At 36.6% G+C, this 27181-nt stretch overlaps 1 protein-coding gene across 2 annotated transcripts in view; it reads right to left on the bottom strand.

The window, feature by feature from the left end:
- Window positions 1-8174: 8174 nt before the first annotated feature.
- The window catches only part of USP33 (ubiquitin specific peptidase 33), a 44539-nt gene continuing 25532 nt past the window's right edge, over window positions 8175-27181 (bottom strand). Inside the window, exons 11-23 of one of the 2 annotated variants that reach the window (XM_070746197.1) lie at window positions 23451-23563; window positions 22866-23038; window positions 22672-22742; window positions 22263-22296; window positions 18841-18886; window positions 16931-17111; window positions 16654-16780; window positions 15771-15937; window positions 15131-15212; window positions 13184-13292; window positions 11194-11296; window positions 10687-10755; window positions 8175-9259 (exon numbers count right to left, since the gene is read on the bottom strand). In XM_070746197.1, the coding sequence (XP_070602298.1) occupies window positions 9102-9259; window positions 10687-10755; window positions 11194-11296; window positions 13184-13292; window positions 15131-15212; window positions 15771-15937; window positions 16654-16780; window positions 16931-17111; window positions 18841-18886; window positions 22263-22296; window positions 22672-22742; window positions 22866-23038; window positions 23451-23563 (1433 nt within the window). In that variant the 3' untranslated portion in view covers window positions 8175-9101. Of the gene's footprint in view, window positions 9260-10686; window positions 10756-11193; window positions 11297-13183; window positions 13293-15130; window positions 15213-15770; window positions 15938-16653; window positions 16781-16930; window positions 17112-18840; window positions 18887-22262; window positions 22297-22671; window positions 22767-22865; window positions 23039-23450; window positions 23564-27181 lie in introns of both variants that reach the window. The other variant, XM_070746196.1, reaches the window with a different exon arrangement.

The following is a 27181-nucleotide window of genomic DNA, read 5'->3' on the forward strand; positions in this document are numbered from 1 at the left end:
ATCCTGAGGCGAGTAGCTGGAAGGGCCCTTCTGCGTCTCTCTGCATCACGCTGGCATATGGGAGCTAGCGGCCCTCTCTCCTGCTGTGGTGGTTCCAGAGCCCCAGACTCCTCCTCACAGGCAGAATTGTGTTTCAAAACACCACTGGAGGCAGAGCCCAGAGCATCTGAGCCAGTCCCATGGTGTGTGTGCAACACCATGGCAGAGGGACTTGGTGAAACTTGGCCAACAATATAACTAAAGAACATATCTTGTGTTTGTTAATGTATGAGCAGAGTAATCCTTGTTTACCAAGGTTGTGCACGCACAGGAACGTTTCGATTGAGATTAGTTGTGAATAACTACTCAGTACACTGGTAATGGGCCCAGATAGATATTGAGAGTTAGTGTGAATATTCAGTTTCAATATTCAGACAGCTATCTTGTGGTTTACTGTTAACAATGCAACAAGAATAGTCAATTAGCTTATCCCTGATAACCTGGTTAGATGGAACAAACTGTTTCCTGGTTTATGAAGTGCAGTTTATTTCTGCGTAAAGAAGGCTTATGGACTGGTTAATAACCCACCAGATGTTACAGCTTGGGATCAAACAAACAGGGAATATAAGAAGAAAATAGCTGACTTTACCCAGGACAATGAAAAGGCTCTTAGTATTATTGGATTGACTTTAAGTGATTGACAACTTATCCATATTTGTGGGGAAGATTCTGCTGCCAAGTGTTGGAATACTTTAAAGAGACTTTATGTTTAAGATAGCGTTGGTGCACACATACACCTTAGATGTAAACTGTTCAGAGTATGTTTGTTAAAATATGGTGGCATGTTAGCTCAGAGAGAGGGAGAGAGAGAGAGAGAGAACAAGCGAGAAGCAGGTGCGCGCATGTGGGATGTGAGGCAGTAGATAAGCAAGAGCAGTGTGTGTCCTGTCCCCCCCTTTCTCCAGAAAGTGCATGTGGTTAAGTAGTTGGGGGGGGGTTAATGGGGGGTTATTTTTAGCCTATGTGCTATAAAGCCCGATTGGGCTTAATATCAGGACATTCCATATTTTCAGGAAAACAGTGACATCAGTTATAGACATCTGTAAAATTTAGTGATACTTTATTTATTTATTTATTTATTTATTTATTATTTGGATTTGTATGCCGCCCCTCTCCGAAGATTCTTAAGTGTATGGTGGTACTACTTTGAGCAGATTCAGGCCAAAATTGTCACTTTTTCATTAATGTAAAGGTATCTTCTGGGATAGCCTATGAAGATGCTTAAAGTCACAAACTCAATTTTTTGTTCCCTTGCATCTGTTGGGGCCCTTGGGGTGAATGGTTTAGAAACCTGGATTGCGACAGAGTACTTCTATTTATTCCATTTGTCTTTAAGGTAGATGAAACCTGTCAAACTGGGAAAGCAGTGTTCCATTTTTCACCGGTTCTCACCAATTCTGATTAGGTCAGAAAAAAATCAGGGTAATTGAAAATCCCATTTTTAAAAATGGCAATCTCATTTTAAAATATGTACATGTTTTTGAAGACAGTACAAGATGAAATTATATGTAAAACTTCCACTGTACCCAGGGTTTCATTTTTTTTAAATCTATTATTTGAAAAGCAGGAAGAAGAGTAGGAAGAGATGTTGCTATGGGAACCAGGACATCTTGCTTTGATATAGCATATTATGAAAAAGATACCTAGAATAAAATTACATTTTGTATGTGTATCTGTATATTATGCCGCATTGTTCAACAAAAGCATATTTTGTCCAGGATTTTGTTTACTATTCTCAACTCTAACAAGAGGGAGGGAGGAAGTTGAATATGTAAGTCCACATTATTTATTATAACAGACTTCTAGTTTTTTAAGCAAAGGTTTTTGGCCAAATAGATTGTATACATCAAAATCTTTGTTTAAATATAGATGCAAAATGCTATCTACAACACATTGTATTTATACTTTTGTTTTAAAGATATTCTTAATATTGCCAATTAGCAAAATATATGACAATAATAAATCTCCAACCTATTAAATAGAACATCCAAAATGTTTTCCAGGATAGTCTTAGGCTAGGAATTTTAAGACAAAAACCTTTTGATGTTTGGTGAATAGTGCATTTCAGGACTTGGATTAGATACATATTCCAACTGATTCTTCTGGTCCTTTCAGTAGTATTACTACTACCATGGATAATTGTATCTGTCTGAGGTAATGAGCCAACAGGGGATTTTGGTAGAGTAGTTTGGAAAAACTACTTGTTTAATTATTCTACTGGTTGAGTAAACACAGAAGCTGCACAGGCCCCTGGCAAATCACCACCCCAGCCTCCTCACTGTCTGAATCAACTACCAGCTGCACAGGCCACTGGTGGGCCACAACAGGATGCTGTTAGAAGACAACCCTTTGTCCAGCCTCTCTTGTAGAGAATCTAGGATCTCTGGGTCCGACACCAAGATGAAACATAGAAACATAGAAGACTGACGGCAGAAAAAGACCCCATGATCCATCTAGTCTGCCCTTATACTATTTCCTGTATTTTATCTTAGGATGGATATATGTGTATCCCAGGCATGTTTAAATTCAGTTACTGTGGATTTACCAACCACGTCTGCTGGAAATTTGTTCCAAGGATCTACTACTCTTTCAGTAAAATAATATTTTCTCATGTTGCTTTTGATCTTTCCACCAACTAACTTCAGATTGTGTCCCCTTGTTCTTGTGTTCACTTTCCTATTAAAAACACTTCCCTCCTGAATCTTACTTAACCCCTTTAACATATTTAAATGTTTTATGCTTAAGACCTTCCACCATTCTTGTAGCCCGTCTTTGGACCCGTTCAATTTTGTCAATATCTTTCTGTAGGTGAGGTCTCCAGAACTGAACACAGTATTCCAAATGTGGTCTCACCAGCGATCTATATAGCGAGATCATAATCTCCCTCTTCCTGCTTGTTATACCTCTAGCTATGCAGCCGAGTATCCTGCTTGCTTTTCCTACCGCCCGACCACATTGCTCACTGATTTTTGAGACTGTCAGAAATCACTACCCCTAAATCCTTCTCTTCTGAAGTTTTTGCTAACACAGAACTGCCAATACAATACTCAGATTGAGGATTCCTTTTTCCCAAGTGCATTATTTTACATTTGGAAACATTAAACTGCAGTTTCCATTGCTTTGACCATTTATCTAGTAAAGCTAAATCATTTACCATATTACAGACGCCTCCAGGAATATCAACTCTATTGCACACTTTAGAGTCATCGGCAAATAGGAAAACCTTCCCTACCAAACCTTCCCCTATGTCATTCACAAACATATTAAAAAGAATAGGACCCAGAACAGACCCTTGTGGCACACCGCTTGTAACCTGTCTCTGCTCAGAATACTTGTCATTAACAATAACTCTCTGATGTCTATGCTTCAGCCAGCTGCAAATCCACTGCACTATCCAGGGATTAAGTCCAATCTTCACTAATTTATCAGCTCTTTATGTGGAACGGTATCAAAGGCTTTGCTGAAGTCCAGATAGGCAATATCCACAGCACCACCTTCATCCAACACCTTTGTGACATAGTCAAAGAAATCAGTGAGATTAGTCTGACATGATTTGCCTTCAGTAAAGCCATGCTGATTTGGGTCCAATAAGTTATTGTTTTTTAGGTGCTGATTTATTCTCTTTTTGAGTAGAGATCGATGTGCCCCCTGGAGAACCATTGACACTGCTGTTCAGGTTGCATTCTAGATCCAATTTGTCGAAGGCTTTCTGGAGGCCTGAATCATCTGTATAACCTTCCCGGAAAATTTGTCCCTCTCAAGTGCCAGAGAGTCAACTGGAGCCACTGAGGCTCCAGGTGAAGCAAGGCCCTGTGGCTGAGAGAAATCCTGTACTGGTGAATCCTCCAGTGTCTGGATACCGAGAGGCTGAACAGGTCTGCATACCAAGAGTGTCTGGGCCAATGGGGAAGGAACGAGGAGAAAGACCTCCGCCCTTCCGGATTGCCCTTGGAATGAGGGGAACAGGAGGAAAGGCATATAGCAGCACTCATGGACAAGGACTGTGGTGCGCATTGATCCCTTCTGCACCCGGTGCTGCAAACTTGTAGAAGAACTTCAGCATCTGGGTGTTCGCCGGGTGGGCAAACAAGTCCATGATTAGATGGCCAAACCTCACAAATAGTTCTTTGAAAAAATCTAGATGCAAGCACAACTCTGAATGGTCTATTGTCATCCTGCTCAGCCAGTCTGCCTGCACATTTGTTGATCCTGATATGTGCTCTGCTCTGATGGAGAGTATGCCTCTCTACTCAAGAGCCCCAATTTCTCTGCCTTGTGCACGAGGGACCTGGAGAAATTGATGTGAGCCTTGGTGGCAACATTTTTTGTAAGAAGCAGGACATGGCAGACTGCAAAGACTTCCTGTCAGTGATGGAGAGCCAGGTGCACTGCCAGGAGGAACAGCCAGTTTATATTGTTTTTTAGGTTTGCTGGAAACCACTGCCCTTGAAGGTGGGTGCATCAGCTGAAGAGGCTGGCATCTGAGGTTATAGTTATGCGGTTGGGCTCCCTGAACATGCATCCCTTCTTTATGTCTAGGGACATCAACCATTGAAAGGAGCTAAGAACCTTCGGTGGAGGCGGAATCCTGACATTGGAACTGCTGCCGCCGGCCCTCTGGTGTGGCAGCAGAAACCATTGTAGGTTCCTGATGTGCAGCCGTGCCCAAGGAACAATCACAATGCAAGAAATAGTCTTTCCCAAGACCTGTGAGAGGAGAACCAAGGGCACTGTTTATTGTGTCTGGATCCAGTTCACTAGGGTTTCTATGCTGGCCTGATAAATATTGGGAATGGTAGACATCACATGATCTGGTGTCTATTATTGCGCTGAGAAGTAGAAGGTGAGAGGCTGGAATCAGGTGGCTCTTTTCAAGATTTATTGTATTGTAGTCCAGAGATCCTCTTTCGCCTGGGATGGAGAGGATGATTATTAGGATGTCATTGAGGTAACACTGTACCCAGATGTGTACCCATATTCTGAGGTATGCCGCCAGTGCTGCCAACAGCTTGATGAAGGTCTTGGGTGCAGAGGACAATCTAAATGGCAGAGCCCTGTACTGAAAATGGCATCCTGCATAATAAACTTCAGGAATCTTCTGTGGGAAAGATGGATAGGCACATGGAGGTAAGCCTCCCTGAGGTCCACAGATGTCAACAGGTTGCCCTATCGGATGCAGCCCAAGATGCATTGTAAGGACTGCATCTTGAAACGTCTGTATACTAAATGGCTGTTGAGCTTCTTTAGATCCAGAATTGCTCTCCACACCCCTGAGCTTGTTGGTACTAGAAAAAGGATTGAATAGAACCCCAGCTCCTCCAAGTCCACAGGAACTGGTTCAATAGTGTGGATGTCCATCAAATGTTGGATCTCAGTTTCCATAAGGCCTCTCTTTATGGTGTTCTTGGGGACTACACAACAAATGAAATGCCTTGGAGGTGTGTAGCGAAATTCTCATATGAGGCCTAGCCACACCGTCTGTAGAATCCAAGCATCCATTGTGGTCGCCTCACATTGGCTCGTGAAAAGATTTAGTCGACTGCCAATGGGAGGATTGGCCTGACAGTCACTTTGCCAAGCAAAAGGGCCTACTGCTAGATCTTCAAAATGGCTGAGGTTGTCCTGAGGTTGCTACCTGCCTCTATCGCGGAAGCTAGACCTGTCCTGTTGACCATCAGAGCCTTGGAAATAGATTTGCTGATATTGTGGGGCATTAAAGCCGGTGTCTGCAGATCAAAAGGGCTGCCTGCGAAAATAAGGTGATGTCCGGCGGTCTGTTCTCCTGTACATGTAAAGCAGCTCCTTCCTCCTATCCTTATTAGAATAGGATCCAGTGCTTTTCCAAAAAGGTTGCTACCCTTATAGGGAGCTGAAGCAAACCTCCATTTAGATTGCATGTCTGCCTGCCAGTGGCGGAGTCATAGGAGGTGACATGATGTGACGGTGGAACCCATAACCCTGGATGCGAACTTAGCCCACGTTAAAGGTTGCATCAGATGAAAACTCAGTGGCCCCCACCAGCTTATTTATGTCCTGGTGCAGCCTGGTTTCCTCAGGTGGCACCTTCGCTTGCATCTGCCAAAGCCAGAGAAAGGAGACCCATTTGAAAAATGAAGCAGACAGCTGCCTGGTGCATTCTGAGGAAGGCCATCTCTGCCTTCCTATCATCTGCCTTCAAACTCTCCACTATGTCGGTAGGAAGGATGGCAGAGGAGGCTAGAGTAGCTACTGGAGCATCCACTGATGGTAATTGTAGGAGCTACTTGAGATCTGGACCTGTACTATAAACCTATAATTCTCACGAGGAGCTGAAAGGGAGCCCAGTTGGCTCCATTGTTGCTGTATAACATCTATGAACAGCTTTGGAGAGGAAATCACCTCCTGTTCCACGGCTGATTCCAAGAACAGCCATTCACTTGGGTCCTGAGAGCCTAGGGATGCTTCCGCAGGGATCTCAACCACTCCCATATGGGCCATTGTTTTGGCCTTGTAAATGAGTGATTTAAATAAGGAGGGGCAAAAGAGACCTGTGAAAGTAGACTGGTCTGGTATCAGCCCCATGTCATCTGAAAACTACTAGTCCTCTTGATCCTCATCTCCCATGAGCGAATCATCGTGTAGGGATGGATGTGGGGAAGAAAGTCCCTGCAGGGATGTCAGATTAATAGGAATCTGAGTATACAGGCTCGGTAGTTGAGAGGACTCTGGTGGCAGAAAATGAGGTTTGCCTCTTTGTTGCAGTCCTGCTGCTATCCCCTGCGATAAGGCCTCAGAGACAAGATTTCACATCTCTTGTTACTCCATGCCCCGGGTCCTCCCCTGACTGGAGCCCTCCTGCTGTAGGAATGAAGGTTGCTTCAGGGGCTGTGCCTCTGGCAGTAGAGGTTGACTCCAGGCCTGCAGTTTCTGGGCAGGAAAAGGGAGCAAAATCTTTTTTAAAGCAGGCTGCTTGAAAAGGCTGCAATTCAATGGCACCGTCTGGTGACCAATTTTCTGCTCCTCCATTGCTCCCTGATAAGGTACGTTCTGCCAATTTAGGAGGACCAGTCTGTTGTAGTTCAAGGCGCAATTACACCAGCTCTGATTGAATACAGAGAAACTCCCTGGCCTGTAGTCCACTCCAGCTAGCACCATGATAGGTAGGGGTGATAGCAGCCGCACCAGACAAACCGGGACAGACCCTTCATTTTTGCCAGCGCTGCTTTGAATCCCAGCGAGGGAAGTTTCAGAGGAATCCTAGCGCTTCGGCTGGCAACAGAAGTCCGGAGGTGGTGGCTTGGGTTCGTAAGGTGAAAATAGTTGGGAAGAAGAGGCAAAAAAATCTTAAGCACCGGGTTTGTAACACAAAAAGTTCGAATGAAGAGGGGTTTGTAAGGCGAGGTATCACTGTACTGTATTACTAATGTTGCTTGGCAAAATTGTATGTACCTAAGAACAAATGATTGCATTTGCATCATGCAAAACCTGTTTAGAATTATAACCAATTATGGCAAGATATATTCAGCAGATTGTTTTGCCACAATTAATCAACATTACAACACAGCATTTTTAATATTCCCATTCAAAGTGATTGTATTTATCTATGTTTAAAACATGAGTGTCTATGGAATGGAAGGAGGGATGAAAGGACAGAATTTTTTCTTACCTTTTGTAACTTCTGAAATAAAGTTTATATGCAAACATATAACATTAGTTCCTATCAGAGATGAATAGTATTGCGATAACCTATCAAAAATCCTGAGCTAACCTTACAGCTATGAATCTCAGCTTCTAATAGTACAACTACAAGTACAAGTAATAGTATAAATGAATAGTTTAAATCGAAAAATATTAGATTTGCTAAACTTAATATGTATCACTCTATTTTTCCTATAACCAAATAGTTATAGGGTTATAACCAAATAGTTATAGGGTTATGAAATGAAAGCATTCTTTTTCATGCTCAAAATCAATTTAACAAAGCAAGTTTTTCTTTTTCTGACTTTACATCTTACGAACAATTTCTATACAAAGGTGACTTTTTTCAAAGAGTTTTCATCAAAATGAATCTTGTCTTCCATTTCTTAATTTCTCTGAAATCAGTGAGATGAATCTACTATATATATCTATATTTAATTTGAAGTTAAAACACTATACAATTTTAAAAATGACTTTTATTAAACTAGCATTTCATAATATGTATACCGTGGCAATATTCAGGAAGAAAAATTATTTGGATGACATTCAACATTTCAATATGAATAATCTAGAATGTTTTGCAATCTCGTTGAATGCATTCAATTCAACATCTGACATCATATATCATGCCAATGAGCACTGCATTACTATAAATTTTCTCCATGTGGAACTATTAATGCATTGAATTAAAAAAAGACTATAAACATCCTAAATTGCATGAGCAATTAATGTACCCCTTTCATGCTCTTAAAATCAAATATTCCTAGAGATTATAGATCTGTTCAATTACATATGCTATTGAGGATAATTTATATACAGCAAAACCATATTAGAGAATTTAAACAGTACATAGATTATATTTGCTGACTGAAACAGTGATTCATCTGAATTGTTTATATATCTGATAACACACAAAGAAAACATTACTATTCCTGAGTTTTCATACAACATTTATTATTTCTATTTTCTTAATTGCTAACTAATGCCACTTTTCCATCAAATGGTGTTCAATAACCTTCTCAACGTGTCTTGATAAAACTTGGGAACAGCTTGGTAATTTAAATTTATAGTGAAAAAAACAATTACATTTATAATGCATAAATTATATATATATTTAATGATGTAGCATAAGATCACAATTTCAAAGTCTTTTTGAAAAGTTCTAATATTTATAATGTGTATATTAGAGGTTCCAATCTCGATTTAGTTCTTGATTATGGTCACTGACCAATATGTGTTTCAATTCACTTTCCATAGATAAAATGCCTACCATTCTGTCATTTCACAGAAAAAAATAAAGATAAAAATAGCAACTTGAAAAATCTTGGGAATGTATGTTGCTAAGTGGATGGTATGTTGTAAGAATTCATTCCTTGATTTGATGGCTACAGTTTATGAGTTTCTAATTCTACTTTATCTTCTGTCTGTAATGATTCAGATTCACTTTGAGCAACAGGTGGTCGCAGTATGATTTCTGGGCCTCCTCCGTAGATTGACTGCAGAAAATTCCATGTTTCTTCAGAAATCTGTCCAGAATCAGCTCCTTAAAACACACATATTTCCACAATTTAAAAAATTAAATCTGGATAACACTTATATAAATAATTTAATATATTAAACTCAGGTTTAAGAAGTTTAGTCTTATCTGGATTGTTCTGTAACCGATGTGATATAGATAATATAACTCAACCTATTATCTACTGTTTGATGTTATTTTGTTTTTGTGACTTATTATGTAAAAGGAACATAAGGAATCTTGAAGTGACATAATTTATTTCACAATTTTTACATTCTAAAATACTTGTTCATAGATTTTCAAAGTTTTTAAACAAAAAAAATTGTTCAGAAAATCATTGTAGCGAGGTGACAAAACCATTTCTCTATAAGTCATATTGAACTACATACAGACTTTTGGAGACAAATTCAGAGTTCCTTTTTAAGAACAATAATAAGTGTTAAATATAAGGTTTTTTGTCACATACATGTTTCAAGTACTGCTCCTATTTAGTAAATACAATTAGATGACAACATAAGCCTGTTGATACAGCAGTATTTAAAGACATTTTAATTATAGCTGAAGGCTGGAGAATAATGTATGTAATTTCTTTTTTCTACATTATGTAAAGTAGGATTTAATGAATCTATATGAGAAGTTAACTGGAGAACCAATGAATTCAATCCATCAATCAGAACAGAGCTGGAGGGGACCTTGGAGGTTTGTAGTTCAACACCTTGCTCAAGCAGAAGACTGTATGCCCTACAACGTTGAACCTATGGCACGCGTGCCACAGGTGATACACAGAGCCCTCTGTGGGCATGCGAGCCACTGCCCCAGCTTAGCCTTGCATGCATACGCGCCTCCCAATGGCCAGCTGTTTTTTGGGTCTATATCATGCATGCACAAGGGGCACGGTACATGCAAGAGATGTGAATGCATGGGGGGCAGGACACATGTTTGCAGGGGCCACACTGGCATGCATGCAGCGGGGGGGGGGGGTCGCAAGTGCATGTGGGGGGGATCATGTGTGCATTGCATTATGGGTGTTTTCAGCACTAGGCACCAAAAAGGTTAGCCATCACTGCCCTATACCATTTCAGATAAGTGGCTGTTAAATGTTTTCTTAAGAACCTCTAATGATGAAGCAGTCACATCATCTGAAAGCAAACATTCTACTAGTTAATTGTTCTGTTAGGAAGTTTTTCCTTAATTCCAGGTTTCTTCCCTCCTTGATTAGTTTTCACCCACTATCCTTCTTTCTTGTCTAGCCTTCTGGTGGCTTGGAAAATAAGCTGACATCCTCTTGTGGAGCTTTCTCTAAATTCTATTATTTTGAGAATAGAAGGGACTTATTTGTTTATGAAACTGTTAATCACATAGGAAAAATGTACAGATCATATAAAAAGCAACCATAAAAGAAAACAACAATTGGTAAATTTGCATGCAGAGAACTATTAACAGTGTATTCATACCTTGTTTTAGAACAAATGAGCCACATTTACTGACACCAATTTTGGTATTGTCAATGGGACCTGGAAGATCTAATAAAATAAAATACGTTACAATGTAAGATAACAATTCTATTTAAACAAACAAAATGCCCAAAGAAAATTCCTCTCATATTTTATAAATTATTTTAAAAATCTACATAATAAAATGTAGCAAAATGCACATTTCAATCTGGGGTGTACAGTTTGAAACAGCTGTATACAAGTTGGAAAAATGTTGTTTGAACTGAAATGAAAGAAACCCACCCATTCAATCCTTTATCAACGCTCCCAAAACTGCAGGTCCAATAGTATTTATCTATATGCATAGTTGCCAGGTACTCTTATTAGGTGCTGTTCTATTTTTTTTTAATGTGCAGAATTCATTGCACTGCCCTATGATTTTACTGCAGTTATTTACTACCTAATTAAAACCATGTGAACTTTATATAGCATGTTCTTGCAGTCTCTTTGAATTACAGAAGTCCTCACCGTTGTCCTTGCCTTTCACAAACGCTTCCCATTCTCTGAACCACTGCATACTGATGCAATAGAATATAGATGGAGACTCCTCCTCTTGGAATGCTCTGTTCAACTGAGGGTCAGAAAGAAAATTCTAAAAGCAGATGTGAACAAGCCTAACACAGCTGCCTTAGATTCACTGTTACTGTCCTCAAAATTCTCCAAAACTACATATAGCAAGGGCACATTCACAAATTAAATGTTTTAAAGTATTGGATCAATGTTCCTATTATGATTTTAAAAATAAAAGTTATTTACATGAATAAAACAAAAGCTAATGTATCTATATATTTCTAAACCTCATTATTACTGAAACCTTCAACTGAGTGAAACAATGCATCATAAGGTGATAAATTTTGAACCAAGATACCTTAAATGGGCTAACTTACAGTATTCATCCAAAATCCAGTGGCCACCACATCTATGGAATTGAAATTTTGCAAATTGTATAAAATATTTTATGATATAACAATCATAAAACAGTTTATGGCAAGATACAAAATGTCATAAAACATTTCCTGTGTTGATATTTAGCTGTGCTATATAGTTCAACCCAGACTACTTTTTAGGCAGATAACATTTCTGAAGGTATCTCAGCTTTTCCAGTGAAGGTATCACGTTAGAAGTTCTGTCACTGTTGAAGGTGTTGAGGAACCTTTTAAGGAAATATTTCTGGAAGGATGGCCCAGCTAATCATGGCTTGTCAATTATACCACTAAACCTCTATGTATAATCCTTAACTGGGCGAAACAGTGCATCATAGAGCAACAGTCTACGGAGTCTACGGAGAGGGGCGGCATACAAATCTAATAAATAAATAAATTGAATAATTAATAAATAAATAAACAAATAAACAAACCAACAGTTCTTAACCAAGGTAACTCAACTGGCCTAACTTAAAGAATGTGTCTAAAATCTGGCACACCTGTGGAACTGAAATTGATCAACTCCTGATGCTCAACTGTGCTATACAATTCTACATGGGCTACTTTCAAGGCAGATACTTCTTTGAATATCTCCTGAGTTTTAAAGAAGGAAATAATTTCTGAAACAATGACTCAATGGTCAAGGATTCTATCATTAAAACTTAGGGCATACAATGTTCATGAACCCTTTCAAATTTCTGCATAAATATAACATAAAATCTGTTTTTCACACAAATCCTAAAATTAGATAAAGAGAAATATTGAACATTCAAAAGGATTCACAAACTTTTAAGCACCATTGTCTGTATAAGCTATTATTTATTATGTTTATAAAGCATATTGAAAACAAATGGATATTATATATACATCTTTTAAAAATCCCCAGCTCCTGAAAATTTCATATTGTGGGCTTTTTACACATCCTGTGTAACGCTTTGTCCTGTAATAATAATAATAATAATAATAATAATAATAATAATAATAATAATAATAATAATAATAATAATAATAATAATAATAATAATAATAATTTATTAGATTTCTATGCCGCCCCTCTCCAAAGACTCATTTTTTTTCAGTCAGAAGTTGTTCTTCACAAATTGTAAATCAAATTTTCTCAGTTCTGAAATTCTCTATTATGACATGCCAAAATGGATGCTAAGAAAATATGAAACTTTACATTTTTATTAACAAAAATAATTATGATTTATTTTGAATAATTTCAAAATATTAAGCTTAAGTTTGAATGTTCACTTTTTTCTATTTGCAATGGAATTTTGTCCTTTTAGTGGAAGAATTGAGGTATTATATGTTATTTTCCCTTTTAAAGCCCATATATCTCTATTGTTTTTAAGAAGCTCTCAATACCTCTGATCCCCACTCAGACTCTTTGGGACAAAGAAAATGTGTGAAATTAATTAAAAATGTTCTATATATAGCTCACAATGTATCAAGATAAAAGTTATTGATTTAAAATATTTCTAACTCAAACAAATACATAATTTAACAAAAAAAAAATTAAAAAACATATTTACCCGAATAAACATTTCCAGTTCTGTCTTCCGTCTTTTTTCTATTTTCTCTGTTTCCACTTGACAGGTATAACATACACACAGATGATTAACTGCTGGTCCACCACCATACCTGTGACAATAAATTATTAAATAAATCCCCATTTATTAGATTTTATAGAATCAAACACTATATTTAGAATCAACGTTTTTGTTCACATTTTTTTACTTTTAGTAGAAATAAGCTACACATATCTGAATCAGATGCACTGATATATCTATTAGTTCCAAACTAGTTCTGATATATCAAAAAGTGAACGCCTTTTTTTATACCTTAAGAAATAAGGATGGTTCTACAGTTTACTTTTGTCCAGATCAGATATATAAACAGTATTGCTTGTTTTTATTTTGCTTTCTAATACATTTTTCATTGTTCTGTTTCTTTGTTGCTTGATATAACAGAATCTTTGATTTGTTATACATATTTTGACTAAAAAAGTTTGAAACTCAATACATGATTTTATAGTAATTTTTGTCCTACTCACTGAAATGAAAAAAATACTGTATTTTTGGGAATATAAGATGCTTTTAAAAAACATTATTTGGAGAGAGTAACAATACAAGCCAGTAAGAGCTGGGAACATTGTTACAACCTGGTTAGGACTGGAAAGAAACTTACTTGGAGCAAGTCAGAGTAATGAAAAAACTCTGCAAAGACTTAGAGCTTGGAAAACATTCTTTGCAGACAGTAACAAAAACCTGCAAGATAAGATCTGGGAGGATCGCTAGCACCTAGCTAGGGTGGGGAGAAAAAGCTTTGAAAAAAGCTGAATTCAGCCGTTTAGGGAGGAAAAAGGTATGTCTTATACTCCAAAAAATACGGTAATTATAATGTAAAATCTTTGTTGACATATTCTTTTTCTGCCATGGTAACTCTGCAAACTTTTTAAAGAATTCAGAAAACCCAAGACAATCATATTGTAGTATTTAAAAAAATCAAATCAAAATTGTTACTTTCACAATATGCAACTTTTATCCTCTTCAGAAAACAGTTTATCCTTTCCCTTTGTGCACACTGACATTTATATATAGGATTTACAGCAATCCTTTACATACTTATTCAGGATTGCATTTGTTTAATAGGATTTATTGAGAAAATGTGTGACAGTATCTGTTTAATTATATCACATTTGTTTGAAAATCTGTCAGCAAGAAAAAGTATTTAATTCTTTAAAATAAGTATCATATTTAGTCCATACTTTGTAATGCCTGCTTTATTTACACATAAATATCACATTATAGCCCATTTCGGAAGATGCTATAGTACTTTTAAAATATTGCAAGGGTATGTATGTTTGAATTAGCGCCCATAAAGAACTGATTATGGAGAAGTATTATATTAGGTAAAAACATCAAGTTTCCCCTCCAATGTTCTAAAAGTTTCTGTTATTTCTGATTTTTAAAAGAAATTCTCCAAATGCAATTAAGTGATGCATTTTAAAGAAAACCTAACCATGTAAAGATAGATCAGAACTATAGTGGAGTAAATCTTACTGGGGATAGAAATGTTCTATTGAAAACAGCAACACTAATGCAGCTATAATGCCTACTCACATAATTCTATTTATAGATTGCTGTTTGAGCCAACAGATGCATTTTATTTAGAAACAAAGTGAAATTAGTTTTTTCTTTCTCTACCATCCTTGTCCCATGCCAGTTCACACACTATCAGATGGGTATAGAGGTGCATGCATGCAAGAGAATAAATAAAAACAGTATTTATGCCTTCTATTTATATATGTTTTGCTAGATTAAAGAGGTTTAGAAAATGCCAGACCATTGCAGGATTCAGTACACTGTTCTGTACTATACTATATGCAGATTTTCCAATTAACTTCTGATAATGTTATTATTTCCTTGGCATAATAAAACCAGGCATCAAATGTAATCATTTCACATTTAAAAGTTTACCTGCTGTACAAATTATCCCATATGTTCTGAGGAAGCATTACAACCAGATCTTCTATAAAAGAAGCTTTGTGTGGAGGAACTCCTATGGAACAATATTTTTAAAAATAAAATATGATTTAATTAAAGGGAGTAAAAACATTGAAGTAATGCAGTTTTTCAGCAACAGTAAAAGCATAAACATATGTGAAAGAAACAACTCCCTACTGTTTTATATTAAAGCTTCTGAGTTTCTACCCCAAAGATAGATGCAATCTAATGTATCTTACTACAGAATTAAACTGTACCCTAACAAGCCATGAGAACATACATATTTTTACTTTCAAATAGTAAGTTATCCAAAGTTTGTGTCTGTAATTCTAACAGTGAACCAGTTAATTTACATTTGAATAAATGGATTCTACATTTTAAAAAAAATTAGGCTATGATCTAGATAATCAAAAAACAAATTAACTGACTAGAGAGTGAAATTCTCATTTAACTGAATACAAATTCCAATTAAAATATGTAAGGACAAAAATAGATAGGATGGCAAAAACGGTCAAAAACTCAGGATAGAGAAAGCAGTAGGATTTATTGTTCCAGATAATAAAATAAAATATTATCTTCATAGGAGAATAGTTTTATATAATTGCAGTCTCACCTCCATGTATGCAGAGAAAATCATTATTTGAAATAGGTCCTGGTTCAGCAAAAGTTCTGAATTTATTCAGCCATAAACGTGAAATATAAAATTGAAGGAGGCTTGGTTCCATAACATTAAGGCTTGAAACTTTCTCTCTCTTTTTTTTAGCTTCTTCATTACTTTTTCTTTTGAAAAGAATATTAACATTAGTTAATATGTATACTGCTATGAAATGAGTAGCATTAACAACAGGTAATCTCTATATGAAAAAAGGACCTCATCCAGACTTTTGTTGAAATAAACTAAGACTCTTTTTTTATATCTCTATTACTCTGTATGACTAAATATATTAACTTTAAGACAGCTAAACTCACTATTGCATACTATGTGCTAATTTTTAATTTAAAAAAGCAAGGTTACTTCAAATCTTGATATCTTTAAAATATATGAGTTCATGATAAGCTGAACTCAGAAATACTTTTTAGAACCATATTAAAAACATATTAATTCTGGTAAAGAAGCACTTTGGGGGGAAAAAGCCCTATTGAGTTACAATTAAAGGTAATAAAGTCTCTAACAACTGCAAATGACTATCCTGTTTTTTTTCCAATTGTTTTTTTATGAATAAGACCTGTAATCAGGGTTTTTTTTAAAAAAAAAACCTTCCTTAGAAAAGAGAGAATGTTTTTGTAGATTTCCTCTATCTAGTTTTACCATCCACTATGCAGAGATGAATTTTACAAGTTATAAGACCAGAAATAATACTTGCAATACTGTCTCCCTTCTTTTTCTTCTTGTGAGAGCATTGACTAAGCAAAACTCTGCTCAAATGATACTTTCGCTGACAATGACAACCTCTGCATCTAATCATTTTTTTGCAACTTCAAACTTGCTTTCTCACCTGTAGAAGAGAACATAAGCTTCTGCATTTTGGATAGTTGATTCTGTTACTTCTGTGACACTCTGATCATCAAACTCATACCATCGATTATTTAAATTATTTCGACAATAAGATATATAATGTCCATCTAAATTAAATAACAAAATTAAGAGATTTTTTTATTTTAAAATTGCAGAAAAAGCAGATACAGATTAATGTAATAACATTTTTACATCACCTGCATAATGATGTAATATACCATACATATAGCCTAGGAAAATAGATTATATATACTCACTGATTGCAGTTCCATGATGGCAGATAACAGACAAAAGATCATAGACTGCTATTTGAGCAGGACTGTCTTTAGCAAGAAAAGGTTGAAGATCAAGTCCTTCCAAAGGAAAGGATACATGAGTTCCAATTTTTGTGGAAAACATAAGATCGTGTCTGAATCTTTTGAGATGAATACATAAAATCTGTGAAAAACAATGACAGACTTATTTGAAAACAGATATTTATCTTTTATTTTAATATTTAAGCAACAGGTTTCTTATTAAATGGCTAATGACTTTTTTATTTTTCATAGAAAATGAAATTACCACAGAAATATTTTATTCAATCTTATTCTATAGCACACTGTGGTTTCTTTAGGAAAGGGGAAATGAAACAGATAATGTCTTATTTCTGCAGCCCACAATTTTGCTCCTTTGCTCTGTTCACGAACGCTTCAGACCACGATCAAATTGAGTTCCAACCAAAATATTTCACTTTTTACCCCCCATGGCCAATTTCCCCTTCCACACCATTTTTTTTTTTTTTTTGTAAGCGCCAAATTTCCAAAATTAGGTTTGGGTCACAGCCAAATTGGTTTGCAACCAAAGTTATGGAACAAATTATGGTTGTAACCAGAGGTTTTACTGTATTTAGTTGTGGGGTTGTTTTTACTGCTCCATTTGAAAGTGCTTTATGATATAACAATTATACCATAGCTATTATATGATACAGTATACCTAGCAATCATCTATATCTGTGCCCCAAATTCCTTTTCAGATATTCTTTACTAGTATTTTTACAGAAGAATATTGTTATATTTCCTTAGGGAAAGATCTGTTTTTTTAAAAGAATAAAATAATTCTAATCTTCCATAAAACTTTCAAATTGTGGAATCCATCCAAAAAGTATCACACTGATCCCAAATGATCTTAATATAATTCTTTGTAATCCAAGGTATTGGTTATATTTTATTCTGAATTATTTTAGTTATTAGGTAATTCTCAAAAGCCTGGAAATATTCAGCTGACCTTTGCTGATCTTAGAAGCTAAGTAGGGTTAGCCCTAATTAGTATTTGGATGGGGGGACGGCCTGGCAATGGAAAACCACACTTCCAAGAAAATTGGAAAAGATGAATTCAATGACCAGGAAACTAATTAGATTAGACTTTAATTCGCAACATTGAACATTTCTTAAGTACATTAATAATTTCATCAGAAGCAAGAAACTTATTTTTATATTTTTAGGAAAGCACAAAAATATACATGTTTCTATGGCTGTTTAATATATGATGATACACATGTTAAAAGCAATTGAGAGTTTTAGGATTATTCTCAGTCACCTCAAATGCAGCACTTTCAGTGAAAGTCAAGCTCCACTATCCATGTGAATTACATTAAATTTAAATATGGTTAATTAACAGTTTAAAATATACTAGTCCTAATTATGTAAAACTGTTGTGTAAAATGTAACAATTGGTTCCCAAGACTGATAGAGCTTCAGGTGACTTTTGTAAATCATCAGTTTTACCCTTTCCATTATCAATGAATCACCTTTCCAGTGAACTGTAGGGCTATGAGAAAAATACCTAGAAAATCTTAGCAATACCATCACATGAGCTATAAATGGAAAATGCTACACTTGCAAGAATTTTTGTATTACCACTTTTTCATGAATTTTGCTACCTCTTAAAATTATGACTGAAAAAACAACTTTTGGTTGAAGCACCTACAGAAAGTGTAATTCAGGACAGGGACCATAATAACATACAGAATAAATTGATTTATTTGACTTTTATCTGTTAAAAGATTTATCCTGGAAAATGAACTGAATACAAGTCATGTTACATGAAGTAATCTGTTCTTTGGTTCACACTGATTTATTACAAAATGGGGGGAAATGACATTTTTATCCAACAAAGCAAAGCACATTACCTCAGGGAAATGTTGAACTTTGCAGAATTTTACTCCATTTCTTAACCTAAAGTAAAGTTCACATTTAATAACATTGTAAAACTTACTGAACACAATGTTACAAAAATTCTAGTTTTACTATTTTAGAAATGCTAACTAGAGAAAAATGGAATGGATATAAATTAAAGATAGCATATATATATATTAAAAAATCCAACATATATCTTAATAAAGTACTAAACTCAATAATAATATAATTGGGTGCAATTCCAAAATATCAGCAGCATCAGTTTAACACTATCAGTCAATTGCAAAAGGCAGCTTTATTGGAACAGCTTATATCAGTGATGGCGAACCTTTTTTTCTTTGGGTGCTGAAAGAGTGTGGGCGCGTGCTATTGCGCATGCGTGAGTGCCCAAACCCATAATTCAATTTCTGGAGAGGGTGAAAACAGCTTCCCTCACCCTCCGGAGGCTCTCTGGAGGCCAGAAACAGCCTGTTGGGCCCAGTAGGCTCGTGTTTCGCCCTCTCCAGGCTCCAAAAGCTTCTCTTGTGTGCCGAGTGCTGTGGTTTTCATAGGTTCCTTTTGATTCTCTCTGGTCCTTCTTTTTCTATCTCCCTACTTGTTGTCAGCCTAGCTGAATCTGATTTGAGACAATCAGTCAGTGAGCACCCAGGTATGACAGAGGGACAAAAAAACCCATCATTGGAGCTTGCATCCTCACATGGTTGCCCTGTCACTACCTCCTGGCACAGGGGTTTTGGCCTCTTCGTATCAGTGATACCTGCCTAGCCACCCTCTCTCTCAGATATGGCCTGGACTTAAACAAGTCACTGGAGCTCTTCACTCATGTGTCAAGTCAATCACTGCCATTAAAGATTTACCTCAAACATACTTCTACCTTGTTCAGAACTGAGGCATTGTTCATCTTTTTTCAATTCACTTCCTTGGGACAAAAGGCATTCTCCTTCACTGTAGGGTGCTGGCTGCGTAGTGTAATTGCAAAGGCCTATGGCCTGCAGTCCTTGCCACAACCTCCCAGGGTGAGGACACACTCAATTCATAGTGTGGCTACAATGGCAACATGGTCCATCCCAAGCATCCATCGAGGAGGTCTGCCCGGCAGCCACTTGGGCTTCATCAACTCCTTTTAAACACCACTATAAGATTAAGATTTTCCCGTTGGCTGAGGCAGGGTTTGGTCTCAGGGTCCTACAGCAGGTTAGGCTTCAGACTACAAAACCCAGCCACACTTAGCCCTCCCAACGAACAGACTGCTTTGATATGTTTCATTCTTGGAGGTTAGCTCCACCCACTATGAAGGGGTGTTGGTTTTATCTGATACACCTCTTCTTGTAGGGTGAAGTCAACCTCCAATCCCACCCAAAGTTAGTCTGGTCTGGCCTTTGGGACATCAACCTTTTTTCTTCCAGTTTGTTGACTTTGGGAACTACATGCAGTGTGACTATCATCCTTTGTCAAAAGAGGGGGAATCAAGGCAGGAGCATGAATATATTGTTAGACTCAGTGCTTATTGAGTGTAGGTATGGTGTCATTCCATACTTGGAGGCAAGTTCCACCCTATGAGAAGAGTAAAACCAACACCCCTTTTCTTTCCAACTATTTATTTCCTGCCTTTACAAATAGCTGAAGGCAGCAAACATATTGCTCCTATTTTCATCACAACAACCCTGAGAGATGGATTGGGCTAACAGTGACTGTCCCAAGGTCACCCAGCTAGCTTTCATAGCCAAAATGGTACCTGAATTCAGTCACCTGCTTTCTACCTGAGTCCCTAAACCAGTAAACAACAGGTGTCAAACTGTAGTGTGACATGACATATTGGGACTCCCCCCCTTTGCTAAACTGGGCAGGGGTGGGGCCAGCATGTGACACATCCAGCTTATGAGTTTGACATTCCTGTACCAGGTCAAACTGCCTCTCAGACCAAACTAGTTCTAATGGAGAATATATGGCTGTAATACTGAATTAAAAGTGTTAATCCAGAACCTAAAGTGTTTTTTAAGTATATTTGTTAAGATTTTACTGAATTTGACTTATTAAGAACAAGTAAATATTTGGTATCTTTTCAAGATTGGTCAGGACAAGAAACAGGCTCTTCAAACACTATTGGATCTCTATTGTGACAGGGTATAATAACAGACTCTTGAAAGCCTGACAGTTTCTTTCAACTTTTCTTCTTACACCTTAAGGAATCACACAAGGCAATCCTATGTTTCTTTCTTACTGCCTCCTTCTTTGAAAAGCTATCTGGATTTTAAATAACTGCTCTTGCATTAATTTTTTAAAAATTATTTCTGTACTGTACCGGTCCAGACAGAATTGACATGCAGTTCCTATTCATTCAGTAGATGGCAGCTGAAGTTAGGAGCAGCTTTGCACAAAGCTTTCTTATGTGCCAATTGTGTCCCTACCTTGATCAAGAGATTCTCACAATGAGGTTATCTTTATAGACCACTCAGAAGTTACAACTGGTCTGAAATGTAGCCATGCAACTATGAGCACTTCTTATTTCGTTCACATAGCTCTGGTAGGCTTGGCATTGTGGGTTACCTGTATAACTCTTCATAGTTTAGTCTAGTTACCTAGAGAACTGTCTTTCTTCTGTTGTTTCCATTTGACCAGTTAGATCTGAGTGAGTTGATAAGTTCCAGTTGTAAACCAGTGACTTCTTGAGGGCCCAAGAAATGCACATCAGTAGTTGGTTGTCTTGCAGAACAGCATTCTCCCTAAGTTTTGCATAGCTGCACCCTATTGAGCTTTTGTAAAGTTGTCAAAACCTGGCTCTTCTGACAGGCCCTGGGACAGAATACAGCAATCGGCTCCTTAGTGGAGACTGGCTGGGAAAATGTTTGTTTAGTTATTCTTCACTATTGCAGACCTCGAATTTACTGCTGATCCTGCCCTTTTATACTTGTTATTGTTTGATTAATAGAAAATAATCTTACTAGATAAGAGTCATATCATGTTGAAGCAGCCTACTAGTGGTAAAATATAAAATAAAATAGTAACTGCTAACATTCAAACAAGTGGCAAGTCTAAATGATGCCTATATTTTGTCTAGATAGTTCAATTTATTTATTTGTTTGTTTGTTTGTTTGTTTATTTATTTATTTGACTTATGTGACTTAAATGCATGAAACTATCTGTTTGGGCAGTCTTTCAAGTAAGCTTAATAAGACAATCAATACTTAAAACTATTTTTAAACAAATATTGAGTCATAATGTTTAACAGAAAAGGCCTATTTTGGCAATTGAACTGTGCCTATGTGTATCTCATGCATTGCATCATATTCCTGGTTTCAATAGCCTTATTGATGAAAAAGGCTAGAAAAGTATAAAAATCATACATACATACATACATACATACATACATACATACATACATACGAGAGAGAGAAATTAAATGTAGGTCACTTACTTTTTACATTTTTCACAACTGTACATATTGTCACCTGTAGACAAAAGAACAACAAACATTATTCTAAAATATAGAAAATTATATTTCCACCCTTTAACTCACACTAAACATGTTTGATTTTGTAGTATAATAAATTGATCCTAGCATTTTATAAAATACTTATCCTTGTGAATTGGGAAGTTGTTCTTAATAAAAAAAATCCACACTATGGTTCAAAAATTAATCTTTTGCGACTATGTTTTCTGAATGTCTGGTCTTGAAAATATTTCTCAATTCAATTTCAACAATAATGTGGAAAAAACTCTATTATGCTTTCTGTTCTGTTAAGTGTGAAACCTGATTCAATACAATAAATCACACACAGTAGCTACGTTAGAATTTTATATTTGATAACATATGAATCTCTTACCTTTCAATTCATCTCTAGCAAAAAAGGCAGCAAGACAATCTTGTAAGGTTACTGTTGGACCCCAAAACCAGCTAGGGACACATGAGACAACAAACCTGAAATATCATTGATAAAAAAACAGCCATTGTTCTGCTGTTATAGCAGAAACATCAGTACAGAAGAATTACTGAAGTAGTAGAAGCAAAACAACTAACCTTTTGAAATATTCCACAAAAAATGCAATCCAACCTTGAGGAGCATATGCTTCACCACAAGATCCTGCCTTGACAAGAGAAGTCTGGTGATTTGCAGAATGCAGCTTAGCAAGATCTTCCTTACCTGGAATAGGTAAAGACAAATCCTGGAAAGTTTCCAGTGTAACAGAAACCTATGGAAAATAAACATAAACACTTATTTGTCAATGCACTTAATCAAATTACATAATTATATTTGCTTCTTTTAAATTTCTCGTAAAACAAAACATAGTACTGCTTATCTGCAATTATACCACTTGATGGGAACTAACATATTTAAGTTCATTATAAAGTATGCATGAATATAACTTACAAGTTCATTGTAAAGTATGACTAAATATAAATATGTATATAGATATCTATAAATATAAAAATATAAATAGTGCAGAGGATAATTTTTTTAAAAAAACTATGAACAGGAAAAAGACTAGTCAGACATGTTTGGAAAATCTATCTTGGATAATCCAAGAATTATTTACATATATTACTTTTTTTAACAAAATCCATGCAAAAAGTGAGAAATTTTGCATAAGCTGTAAAACATACCCGATCACATGTAAGACACTGTACGGAACTTAAAATAGAACCGTCAAATATGTCTGATATAACACTTCGGTATTTTTTGTTTTTCTTCTTTTTAGAGGAAGGTGCAATTGGAACTAAGAGCAAAAAAGCATTACAAAATATTATTTGAACTATCAACGGTTAATTAACAGTAATTTTGGAAGCACAGGCAACAACATTGTTTTATTCATTTATTATAAATCATTTCCATGTAATTATACTTTTTCACACCAATAGATCAATTCACTGCACTGTGCCAGCAGAGAGAACATGCTATGGGCACAATCAGCCAGAGAATTCCAGTGGGAGGGGTCCAGGGGAAAGATCTCTCTGCCATGGCCGCTGCCCTTTGGAATCTCACATTCCCAGAGGTAAGATCTGCACCGATACTCCTGACCTTCTGTAAGGGCCTGAAGACCTGGCTCTGCCAGTAGGCTTGGGGCCCCAATTGGTGGTGAGGTATCACTCTGGTAGTGATTAGTAAATTGAGATAAGGGCCCACCTCTACTTCTAGTGCTTTCTCCTCCCTCTTTTAACGATTATTTTTAGCATAACTATGATTATTATAACTGTCTTAGTTTTAAAGTTTGTAAGTGGCCAAATTTGTCTCTGGATGAGATGGGTAGCATACATAAATCCAGTGAATAAATAAAAATGTCTTCAGCTTCAGGACAAACTGGTCTCAATCACAATTCTGCACAAAAGATGGTAATAGTCGTAGGATCATAGACTGTTTACAAGCAATTTTCATCTGCATTCTGAATTGTTCCAGCCAGTCCAGGATCTCAGTTTTATACCTCAGTAATTATATCATTCTACCTCATGCACGTATCAAAAAGATGATCTCATTTGCAATTCTTTGAGAAGCTGCAAGTATGATCTAATGCAGAGGTGTCAAACCTGATCGCATAGTGGGCTGTATCGTGACGTACCGTAATGGGCATGGCCCATGCTGGCCATATGTGGCCTGCGAGCCGCCAGTTTGTCCGGCCTTGTCTAATGGACATGGAAAGATAGAGTGAGACAGAATCTCAAAATAATATCAGTGAAATGCAGCTGGGTTTGGAGAAACGAACAGCCACTACTCAATTTATTAGCATAAAATATTTGCAAAGCTATACATGTTTCCAAAGTAAGCGTTAGATGGCACTAATCTACCTTACTTGATTTTGAAAAAGATAAGCAAGGCCCAACTAGTATTTGGAGATATTTAAAACAAAATGTAATTTTTTTTTAATTTAAAATTTAAAACAAAATCAAAAGAAAGCAATGGCAAACCATTTCTTTGTTATAACCAAAGAAATATATGAATATAGAAGTTGTCCATGTAATCACCAGGAGTTTAACTTGATTTAGAAGAGAATACACTTCATCTTAGAATACTAGCAGATAATTTAATTTAAATAATCTCACTTGGAACAGGAGATACATTTACAAATGTACAAAATTATTTCAACTCAATTCAATGCAATAAATCAGGAAAAAAAATTAAATGTGCCTTACTAGAAGTTTGAAAACCCTGTAAAATGAAAGACTGTAATATTGGAAAATAGCTCTGTATTTAAATAGTGCTTTGACAAACCTAGTAAAATGATGCAACTCCCAAAGGGCAAGCAACAGATAAACAGAAGTTACACTTCTAATGCTTAATCCCTAGATGAAAATTGTGAATGCTTGCCTTCACTTACAATTGCTGCCTTACTTTTATGTGGATTGAAAAAAGGGCTAGCAATTACACAAAGTCTCTCAACACAACAATAGACCACTTCCCTTGAGTCAGGAGTGATTTCCCTGGCTAGCTGTAGACTATAGACCAAAGTGTCTCAATTTTGGCAACTTTAAGGTATGTGGAGTTCAACTCCCAGGATTTTCGTGCTAATACAAGTTGAAACATCTTAAACTTTCCATTTTCCACTCTTCAAAACGTATTCCAAAACCTCTGAAAATAGCCTAAATTCATATCACATACTTTGGTAGAAAAATGGTCAAATAAAAACAGACTTGGATTGTTTGGAAAATTGGTAGGACTAAAGATGGAAATGATGGGAACTTTTCGTTCCCACTATTTTTTAATACAATAAAAATGGGTTCCGCTTTGAAAAGTAGGCACATGTGAATTTGCTTGCATGCGTGTATGCGTAAGTTAGGAGTTAACCATACAAGAGAGAAAGCTAATTTTATCTGTTGATATGCATGAACTATCTACACAAATAAAAGCTGAAATTTATCAAATTGATGAATAAATGCTCACATTTCCTATTTGTGATCATATACTGTATTATACACTATATTGTAGCCTCTTTTTAAGATTTATTCATCTCTGTCCTACAATGAAGGTTTTGTTTCCTTTTTCTAACTGTAAATTACACATTTGAGAGATAGGTCAAACCTAGAGAAAGTTTTCACAACAAATGCCATGGTAATAAGTGAACTGTTAAGTGATTATTACAGAGACTAAGAATTGCTTTGTACAGTGGAGGCATAGGACATAATTCTTAGTAGTAAATTTTGTAACAAAGCAGACCTGCTAAAATACACTGTAATTTGATTGTAAATATTTTGTATAGGTCTCCTATGCCTGCATCTATTCCACAATCACTTTTGTTCATTGTTAATATAAGTGTCCTATTTCTTTTCTTTCTTTTGCTTAGGTCTTCTATTATTCACATATATACTTAGAAATGGTAGAACTTTATTCTAATTTTGGTGAGACCACTAGGCATTACAGATTATTCCATATCTGCTTTTCTAAAGTTAGTAAATACAAAAACATTTCATGTCACAGAATCTTTAAGTGTTATCAGAACAAGATATGGCACACTAGTACAGTGATACCTCAGTTCTCGACCACAATCCGTTCCAGAAGTGTGGTTGAGAACCGATTTGGTTGAGAACCGAATTAATTTATCCCATAGGAAATAATGGAAATGGATTTAATTGGTTCCCAGCCCATTGACTTGCTGGGAACCAATTAAATCTACAGTATTTCCTCTATTTTCTATGGGATAAGGATCTGAGGGGACAGGGGAAGGGGAGTCGGAATCCCGACACGCCCCTCCTGGCCGCCCTCTTAACAGCCTCCCAGTCTCTACCTTGTAACTGCTCCAAGCTGCAGGAAAGGTAGGGCTGGCTGCAATACCGGCAGCTTTGGGGGGCTCCTTTCCTCAGCGGTTCAGTTCGGTACCTCCAGGCAGCTGCACCAACTTTTTCCTTCCCGGCAGCGACGGCTCCGGCGGCTTACTTTCATCACATGACGTTCCTGACGCTGCTGCTCCTCGTAGGGAAGCTGCAGGAGCCGCCGCCGCCGGGAAGGAAACAGTTGGTGCAGCTGCCTGGAGGTACCGAACTGAACCGCTGAGGAAAGGAGCCCCCCGAAGCTGCCGGTATTGCAGCCAGCCCTACCCTTCCTGAAGCTTGGAGCAGTTACAAGGTAGAGACTGGGAGGCTGTTAAGAGGGCGGCCAGGAGGGGCGTGTCAGGATTCCGACTCCCATTCCCTCTCACCTCATCCCCTCAGATCTTACATTTCGGATAATAAACAAAATTTTCTGTTCAGTATCCAAATTTTTGTTTGGATACCGAAGCAAATTTTTGCAGAAAATTTTGTTTGAAATCCGAAATGTATGAAAACCAAGGCGTTTGAGAACCGAGGTACCACTGTACTTAACATTTTTAAAGTAGAAATGATGCTGCATAAGCATGAAAAACACTAAT

The sequence above is a fragment of the Erythrolamprus reginae genome, chromosome 3 (genome assembly GCF_031021105.1).
Source record: "Erythrolamprus reginae isolate rEryReg1 chromosome 3, rEryReg1.hap1, whole genome shotgun sequence".
Taxonomy (NCBI): Eukaryota; Metazoa; Chordata; class Lepidosauria; order Squamata; family Dipsadidae; genus Erythrolamprus; species Erythrolamprus reginae.